The sequence below is a fragment of the Paramisgurnus dabryanus genome, chromosome 1 (genome assembly GCF_030506205.2).
Source record: "Paramisgurnus dabryanus chromosome 1, PD_genome_1.1, whole genome shotgun sequence".
Lineage (NCBI taxonomy): Eukaryota > Metazoa > Chordata > Actinopteri > Cypriniformes > Cobitidae > Paramisgurnus > Paramisgurnus dabryanus.
Window position 1 is genome coordinate 54911202 of NC_133337.1, and position 9953 is coordinate 54921154.

The 9953-nt window shown below is 37.1% G+C and overlaps 1 protein-coding gene across 3 annotated transcripts; it reads left to right on the top strand.

Moving 5' to 3' along the window:
* On the top strand, positions 1-7911 carry ormdl3 (ORMDL sphingolipid biosynthesis regulator 3). 3 transcript variants are annotated; one of them, XM_065242377.2, is made up of 4 exons: positions 1-357; positions 543-743; positions 1936-2087; positions 3285-7911. In XM_065242377.2, the coding sequence occupies exons 2-4, from the start codon at positions 570-572 to the stop codon at positions 3418-3420; spliced, it is 462 nt and encodes a 153-aa protein (XP_065098449.1). In that variant the 5' UTR covers positions 1-357; positions 543-569; the 3' UTR covers positions 3421-7911. The 3 variants fall into 3 exon arrangements, with proteins under 3 accessions (XP_065098449.1, XP_065098450.1, XP_065098448.1); XM_065242378.2 differs by having other exon boundaries at positions 1-208; XM_065242376.1 differs by having other exon boundaries at positions 2-315.
* Positions 7912-9953: the final 2042 nt, after the last annotated feature.

A 9953-nucleotide genomic window follows, 5' to 3' on the forward strand; every position in this document is an offset into this window, starting at 1 on the left:
CCATCATTGTAAAGGTGAGCTCCAAAAAGCGATGACGTGAAACGATGTAGTCTTGCTGTTTCGTCACCATCTGTTTGCACGGGAACAAAGTGCTTCAACCCAAACATGACGAAATAAACAGACGTGTCAACTTTCGCTTGCGCGTACCCGCAAGTCTGTCAAACCGTGGGGACTTAGAAGAGCGCGCTCCGGAGCTGAAAATTCCCTGGTAACGTTAACCAACCGGACAGAAATAGCGCATTATTTAGCGATCTGTTTACGCTAGGACAAAGTTTCTGGGGGAATCACAAAAAAAGACTCCTGCCTATATTTACTGTAAGTGACTCGCGCTTCACGGCAAGCTTCATTTTAAATAATGTAAGTTTTAATAATTGAACAGTTTCGAAAGTTATATTGCTTTAGCGCACGCATTATATTGAGGAAGGATTTCTTAAATAGTTTTTGTGTGACTTTTAACACTCCACGTCAGATTGTTTGTGGAGAATCAATGTAATTTTGAAGCCATTTGTGCACATTTACGTGTGATTATTGTGTGTTTTCAGTAAGTGCGCAGTAGTTATAGCGCGAGGATGAATGTGGGCACGGCGCACAGTGAAGTGAATCCGAACACGCGTGTGATGAACAGCAGGGGCATATGGCTCTCCTATGTACTTGGCATCGGCCTGCTACACATCATATTGCTCAGCATACCCTTTGTCAGCGTGCCTGTTGTTTGGACCCTTACCAACCTCATCCACAACATGGTAAGAGCTGCTAAATGTCTCATGACTCAAGATGACTCATGCCAGTGTCTGGAATAGATTAAAAGTTCATCTTGTGACTATAAAGGGACACACTACATTGTAAATCTTTAAAGTTTCATTGTGTAAATAAGCACTGATGCTTTTTCAAAAGGTCGTGTCGTCCAAAAATGACAAATCGGTCATCATTTTGTCACCCTGATGTACTATGGGACACTGTATATAAAGTAGTGGCCAACAGTAATGTCTGGAGCACATTTGCACTATATTAGCTTTTAACGACATGCATGTTTGAGTAAAGCATGAAAATATGAGGAGTATGGTACAAAATTGAGAAATCAATAAATGTGGTTGGGGTTTTTATCTTATAACTATAGCACATCAGGAAAAATAGGTTGGTTTTATTCAGATATGCAACAAAAATGCATAGAAATACAAAATGGGCACAGAAAATAAGTCATACATTAACTTCAATCTATCAGTTATTTATATTTAGTTTATCCCCTCATTTTTGATGACAACAGTTATTCTCCTGGGCATTGACTCAGTAAAGTTGGGGCATGTGTTGTGTAATTTTTGGCCAAGCCTTTTAAAATATTTCCTAAACCTGACCAGACACATCATGCTTACAAAATCTTTACCACGTCTTTAATAATGTGTTTGACTAAAAGGTGAAGACCTCATTTGTCCTAGTGCGGACATCACTTACAGTATTGCCACTACTGTACGTCCTAACTGCTGTAACTATCTTTAATATAGATTCTATATAGTAAATTTAGATTGAGACCAGAGTCAATTAATGTCACAGTTAACTTTTACTGTATTAAAAAGATAACTCCTTTTGTGTTTCATGCAAGAAGTCACATGTTTGGAAATTAAAATATTCATTTTTTTAGTTGCACCAAGGCTTTGCATCTTAAGGAGCTCCTATGAACAATCACATTGTTTGAGGACCATCCAGCTGCTAAAATTCTGAAACAGCAACATTTTTGCTTGCTTTATTTTGGCCCATTTAGTTGCTGACACTGAGATCTGTAATTTCAGCCAATGGCAGACTTTGGTGCCATGCTGTATCGGCTTTCTTAGTCTTCCTGTTCCTAAAACAGCTCAGCTCTAAGCATTTCACAACACGTGCTGATGAAGCTTTGAATAATTATGTGAAAGATCATAATGTTGTGCTGTCTCTTTACTCTAGTGCATGTATATCTTCCTCCACACGGTCAAAGGGACGCCATTTGAGACCCCGGACCAAGGCAAGGCCCGACTGCTGACCCACTGGGAACAGATGGACTATGGGGTTCAGTTCACCGCCTCTCGAAAGTTTCTTACCATCACCCCTATTATTCTGTAAGTGTGTTACCCCTTAAAATGTGCAGTTTTATTCTGTCTAATTTGTCCCTCTGGTATTCAGAACACACATTTTGAAGGCTTTCTATGCTGGGCCATGAACAAAAGTCAGTGGTGCTGACTCCTGTGGTGTCTGCATGCAAGGCGAGCCAGATTTAGAAACAGTCAGTCACTCGGGTCATTTGTTGTACTCGCGCTTCTTTCCCATAGAGAGGATATTTCTGTCTGCTACAGTGAGGAATAAGAATTTATTCTGTTGGTATAAAGGGTTTCATAACCCTTTAAAAAGGACATACCATGAAAACCAGACTTTTTCCATGTTTAAGTGCTATAATTGGGTCCCCAGGGCTTTTATACAGTAAGAAAATGTGATTAAGATCAACCCAGTAACTTAGTTTTGGTAAACTGGTCTCTGCAAGCATCATTGAAATTTGGCTCCCCTTGTGATGACATAAGGGGATAATACCGCCCCTTTATCTGCACTTTCCAACCATGCCACTGCCAGTTTAAATAAACGGCACATTTTTGCTCACACCTACAAAGTGAACCTTTTAACTTAACATTTTAGCTATAAAAATGATCTATATGATATTTTGAGCTACTCTGGGGACACCAAATATTTATTTTGACATTTTAAAAAAAGTCTTGTGAAATATCCCCTTTAAAATATAAAAACACTCTCAATACATCTTTCAAACATTGTGAAATTGAGATACTGTATTGCATTTGCCTGAGGTTCAGTCAGTTTAGCATTTAATTCATTTTAAGAACCTTTCAAGCAATACGAATTGGAATTCATAACCTGTTTTACTTCAAAAATGATCCATAATAGAGAAAAGTGGGTCTTGGTAATATACCAATATGTTATTATTACCTAGTAGCTCACACAGCAGTGACTATTGCGAAGTATTTTCTGTCTTTGGAATAGCATGCACTCATGAATCCTTCGCATACAGATTTAATTTAGACTTAAAAAAAGCATCTTTTTATTGGATGAATTTACATTTATGCCATTGGCAGACACTTTTATCTATAGCGATTTACAGTGCATTACAAGGTACATATTTTTAATCAGTATGTGTGTTTCCTGGTTTCTAACCAGCATGAAGACACATCCTGTGTTTTTATCAGGTACACTGTAGTGCTATGCTTGCATAAAAACATTTGCAGATTTGATCTTATCCTTTCCATCTACAGGTACTTCCTCACCAGTTTCTATACCAAATATGACAGAATCCACTTCATCATCAACACAATTTCCCTGCTCACCGTGCTTATCCCTAAACTGCCACAGTTTCACGGGGTCCGTCTTTTTGGCATTAATAAGTACTGATGGGGCCACAGGGCCAGGAGAGCTCCCGAAAGCTGTTTTATGTCCGGCTGACTGTATGTCAGCATGCTTTGATCTTCGCTCCCAAGATGATCTGTGGTGTGCGTGACGTTGACACACAGATGCCTTTGATGACTTGTTCCTTGGATTTACAAGAGGAAATGTGAGGTTTCTTCGGATGCTCTGGAGCTGGGCAACTGATAAATCTGCTATGGTATCACATGTAATGATGCTTTTTGTATTATACTTGGTAGATATACAAAATGTTGAATGCAGAATGCAGCAGATTGTACACCGACGGTATCTGGAGATGAGTCCACTACTGTGTTGAAAGCAGTGTTGCTTATCAGCATTATGTAAGCCATTTGGACTCGAGCGCTTGCAGTCGCATGGCAAAGATGCTGTAACTGGAATGAATCTGGCTGGTCCAAATTGACTGGGTTACAGTAGGCTGCTATGGCAGACCAGTTTATTTTGTTTTCGTAACCCTGTTTTGGGAGCCCGATTGAGCACTTCCTGTGCATAGCAGTGGAGTGTTCAAAGGAAAGAAAGGTACAGTGTTTATAAAGACAATAGGAGAGGCTATTTTTAGGTGCAAGTAATTTGGATAGCTTTAATCCCATAGCTGGACATCCTGTCCTGCTAAAACTTATGCCAGCCCCCATTTGAAATGCCTTACCTGTAGATTCGTTTTACTGTAGATTTAAAACCAGTGTAGATTTTGTATACAACTACTATATATTTTAAACAGAATTATATGTACATACAGTATGTTGGTTGCAGTGATACATCTAGGATGTTACATAGCTAATGTTTAAACCAACCTAAAAAAGGTACAAACGTTTGTCTTGCATCATAACATATACACACGATTGTCAAGCAACAAAGAGAAGTTAGTTGGGTGCATGTGAACAAAAAGTCTTTAATTATTAAGGTACTTCATTTTAGGAATAGTAGACTGGTTAGTGTTTTCAGAACTGCAGCCTTACAATATAATTGTAATCTGTATTGTTAGACTTGTACTCCACACTGTCACTGCTTGTCCCAGTGTGAATATGTAAAGCCCGGAGTATAGTCTGTTTTTTATGTGTACATGCACGGTCGTACGCACAGCCTTGCAAAGTATAGCTTATTTGATTCGTACGTATACGCAGATGTTCGACGATGCATGTCCTACGCATAAAAAATGGTCCATACATCAGCATTAAAGCCTGTTTTTTTATGTGTACGCAATGTTGGGGAAAGTTACTTAATGCATCACAATATTAAGTTACTCCCCAAAAAAGTAACTAATTGCGTTACTTAGTTACTTTTCATGGAAAGTAATGCTTACGTTACTTTTAAGTTACTTTTCTGTTACTTTTTCCTACTTTGCAGGTATTTTGATGTTTGGCATCTCCATTTCTGACTAAAACTGTTCACACATAGAGTGTGTAATTCTACGTTAATATGTTCAGTTTAATGCAGTACATTTTTTTACATCTTATTTATTAAAAGTAATGCGTTACTTTACTTGTTACTTCAGAAAAGTAATATTATTACGTAATGCATTACTTATGCAAATGGTCGAACATTCAGCCTTGCAAAGTATAGTTTATTTGACTCGTACGTGTACATTTACGTTTGACGCATGCACATTGCCACAAAATGCACTTCATCTTCTGGGCTACAATACTGCATTCTTCTGTAGGCGCATATGCGACATACGTGTACAATGTACGCACGGTTCGAAAAATTCAGTGATTCGCGTACAGTACATTCACACTGAGTGCGTTTACATGCACAGTCTTACGCCGATTATGCTTAATAAACTGATAACACGTGGGGTCATGTAAACGCGTAAAGCAGTTTTCTTTTATCGGGGAAAGCCCGATTAAACAGCGTTAGCAAAAACCGATCGGCACAGGTAGTTTTTTGCTCATTACGCCGATTTCGCGTGGCATGTAAACACCTTAACCCGCTTTCTCACGGTTTTGTCCATGTGCGCATGTCTCCGCGTATGAAAGATAAACGTCACACGCGGAAGTAAGCGCAAAGTAACGCATAAAAGTCTCCGCTGGACTAAAGCAGTTGGCAGAGAAACTGTGAAAATAGAAGCTCATGTTACATTTACAGGTTCTGCAGACACGAGGAGAGATACAACATTACATCTTAAGACAGATATGTCGTTGACTTTTTGATCGACTATTGTGTACTATAGGTGGTGACATCACTGCCTGCGAGAAAACTGATAATTCTTCAAGTCCCATGTAAACGCAGTTGTCTGCATAGCCGGTTTGTTGATTTGCATGTAAACGCATGAAAACAGTTTTCTATAATAAGCAGTTATCCGCTTATTCTGTGCATGTAAACCCACTCACTGATTACGAAAATTGCGTCACGCACACTGTACGTGGACCCTCGCGTATGCATAAAAACAGGATTGTACTTCGGCCTTTATGCCTATTACAAAGTGCTATAAGGTACATAATATTCTATGACAATATGTAAACGATGAGACTTTTAAGTGCTTTTATGTTTACGGCCATTTAGCATGTCTTGTTACTACATTATCATTATAGACTTGCTTATAGTCATGCCTGAATGTGTCAGTTATGCATATGTAGCGATTAGTGAATGAAGAGTTAATGTGATATGCGTTTTGCATGAAGATTTTTGTATCATTCATTTTTGTTCTATTTTCATAGCAGAAATTATGTTTAGGAGGTTTTCTGATATTGGAGACTACAGGGTTTTTGACTAACCCCATATGCACTTTTACTGAGCTTACTGAGCTACTAAAGTTACTAAAAAGATTTTGCTGCTGTTCTTCGATGTTACAGAGAAAAAGTCATTAAAGAAAATATCATCACAAGAAAGAAGCAACACATGATGTAGAAATCAATTAAAGTGATGTTTAATATTTGAGTAAAAACAATAATTTTCAAATCATTCATTGTTTGTTTATTTTTGATATGATCAGTGTTTGCATAGTAAACTGTATTGTTCACCTCTTCAAATTAAGGATAATTTTTGGTTCCTGGACAGATTTTGACCCGCTCCAGGTGATGCAGGTATTCCACAAATATTTTATTAACAGTACTGTGCAAAAGTCCTAGGCCACCATGCCACTATTAGATTTGTTGTTTTTGCAATGGTGACCAGATAGAAATATTCATGTCTCAATTTTAAATACTAGAAAGTGCAGGAAATGTATATGCAGTATTGAAAAACAGAATATAATTGTAAACTATTAAGTGTCAAGTATTTAGTGAGCTTGAAATTATACCATACATTTTAATCTAATGATTTCATCACGTCAAAACAGTTCAAGATGTGCTCAGTACCAAGAGAGGCCATACTAAATACTGACTTTAAAATACTGACTTTTTACATTTTGTGTAAATATTACCTGTGTCAGTTTGTTTTTAAATAAAGAGAGTGAAAAATAATTATGGGTGGTCATTAAAACTTTGCCAAAACAAAAGAGTGAGTGGTGGTGGGCAAAGACTTGTTGTACTGTAAAGAAAGTGTAGCACCAAATGAGAATTTGGTCTATGGTAATTGAGGTGCATCTGGCCTTACCAACTGGTGTAATGATGTCAGAGCTCTGCTCTTTTAAGAGAAACCCACATTGCATCTGGGTCAAACCCTGCTCTGTGTCACACTACTGTGCAATTTGATCCAGGGCCACGTTCTTTGGACTGTTACCCAAAGCCAGCAACGTTTTAAACATTGGGTGAAAGTCAGCCAGAATCAGTGAGGCGGGCCTCATGTGTCAGTCTCGCTTCTCTATTACTAGCTACAGTCTGCTGTCTATCTGCCCACTGGTATCGATCCCAAACACAGGCTTTTTCTTCAACACTGCATGTAAATCTCACTGGTTTACCTGATCTTTACTACAGTAGCATCATTCTGCCAGGCGCACTCCGGATGGTGCCATGTTTTTCTTAAATGTACACCACAAGGTTCTGCACATCTGTTTGTTCTTTTATACTTTGTATCCAAAATGCAGCATGTATTTATATGGCGATTTGTGTAACATAACAGGTTGCAGACAGTATTCATGGTATCAATGCAGGTAGAGTTTGGGGGCTGAGGTGATGACATGAACTTCTCATTTTGTCTGGCTTGTTGCATGTTAAACACATGTTGGTTGGGCACAAAACTGGGCACTTTATATTCAGTACATCTGACTGAATCCACTTTATTTAATTGATTTTCTCCACATTGTGGTTTATTTTCCATTCAGTGTAAATTTATTCGCATTAGATATAAATTGGCAATTCTATGCAAATTTCAACCTTAATTTTTTTTCCGTACTGAAACTTCAGATGTCAGTATTTGGTATTGTAAATACCTATGCAAATTCTCTGTAAAAGTTTTTTAAGCATTTTTATTTTATTTTCCATAGTTAAGTGTAAATTGCAGAATTGTTACATCCATAATGGAGAAATGTTGTTTCTTCCTAATAAATGTGCATACAAAAATGTAAATAAAATAAATATATGTTCACTGAAGAGCCATTATTTCTTCATTTGTTGCGTATTATTGCTTCATGGATTGTCACTTCAATCACAGAATTCCTACAAAGTACGTTGTTTTCCAAAAATGTGTGTCCTTTTTTGTACCATCCATAATGCATGCATGTTTCTATCATCTAATACAGAAACCATGAGTAAAGACTGATAATTTGTTGATGTCTGAACTCCATCATCAGATGTTTATGACAATACAAAGAGATGGTTTAATATATTGGTATTAATAAATGCATTCTATGTGAATTTATATTTTAAAGTTTTGCAAATGTAACATCTATGGAATTGCTCAAATGTATAGATTCCTATATGTACGTTTGTAACTATCAATAACTTACTAAAAATACTCTATATTAACCTAAAGGGTTTGTATATAGGCCTACTTAAATACTTGATATTGCATGAAGGGTTTTAGGCCACAGGACTTAAATTGACTGTTCATCCAATTATTCCAGATTATTTTCTTCCTGACCATTTAGCACTTTTAGAAATGTATAGAGAAATAATTTTGTAGAATGTAGATCTACATGTGCTTTACGTGTTAAGCTAAGGAGTAACACTGAGACATCTGTTTGTGGGATTACAGTAATTATTGCTGTCTTATTGCTCTCTTTACACCCTGAGTATATTTGTCCGACTAAACTGAGGGTTTGATTTGTACTAATAGAAAAAAATACAATGACATATGAGCAGTTTAAAAAGTTAATATTTTGTTATATTTGACTCAGTGACCTAATGTTTAAGAACTGAAATGTCTTTAGATGACCACTATGTGTCAGTACAGTCACTGAAATAAAATGTTATGGTTTAGTGCAGTGATTATGTGGCATTGAGGGCTGGTTTATTTTACTAAATGATACCTATTCACTGTTTGTTACCATAGAGACAGAATGAACTTGGCAAATGGTAAGTATGCATTCATTTAAGTTTTATGTCTCTGTATTTGACTGTATCTGACTATGACTGACAGAAAACAATGCAAGATGTTGTTTTGTCTCCTGTCAGCCTTCACACGTCAAATCACAGTTTTATAATTCATTGCATTCTGTGCTGCCTTTTAAAATGTAACTCTTTTGAAGGCCAAAACATTCAAACCTTTCCCCTAAACTATCGATAGTGTCAGTTTTAGGCAGCAGGGGGCAGTAGAAGCTACAAAGTGATGCTAATCCAAACTGGCACTTCAACCTAAAAATAGGATTTGCCGCTGCTATGCTGTTTTATTTTTTCAGTCCAGGCAGTATTTAACATGGTTTGGTTTGGAGCGAGGCAGCCTTGAATTGCAATTAATATTTTGTCACCTTGGTTTACTCCAATAAGTCTTTTTCATTCTAACTTTTATGCTGTCCTCAAATCCTCTGTCAGGGGTTCACCAATCTTTTAAAGCCTAAGATCCCTGACCTCATCCTTGATGAAAGGCAAGATACAGCCAGACTTTACTTCCAACTTGAGGACTTTTATTTAGGCTAACTGTATTTGAATAAAATGAATATTTTGGTGCAACTGACATCTAAGCCTTGCAGTGAGCAAATCGCATAAAGTTATTAACTGTTATGCTTCTGAAGTTATTCATTATGAACATGTTATATACCAGATTCACATTTTTGAGATTAGAGCGCAACAAACAAGTTAAACCTTCAAATCCTAAATACAGTAGAGCAATAAACTAAATACATTTACAATAAATAACAGCTAAGGCTGAACTTTCAAACCTAAATATTAATCAGGCACAATTTATTTATTTCATTCATTTTCTATTATATGAGTGATAGTAATTGCCAGATTTGTGACTCCTCTGTCCTTTTCTCTGTTTCTCTCTGTGTTTCTGTCAGGTTTCACCCATCAATTCAGTCAGCTGAATGGGAAAATGGCTGAAATCTGTGCAGTGGGAGACCACAGGGGAACCCCATGGGTTTTAAAAATATTCCTGACTTTTCTCTGCAATGTGTTGGCATTTGAAGTTGCTCCTGTTTCTACGGAAACGTGATCTTTGTGATTTAAAGAAACCTGCTTTGAAAGGAA

Coding starts and splice junctions, on each gene's coding strand:
- ormdl3 (XM_065242377.2), top strand. CDS start 570: ATGAATGTGGGCACGGCGCACAGTGAAGTGAATCCGAACACGCGTGTG. Junction 744..1,935: donor CCAACCTCATCCACAACATG/GTAAGAGCTGCT, acceptor TCTTTACTCTAG/TGCATGTATATCTTCCTCCA. Junction 2,088..3,284: donor ACCATCACCCCTATTATTCT/GTAAGTGTGTTA, acceptor TTCCATCTACAG/GTACTTCCTCACCAGTTTCT.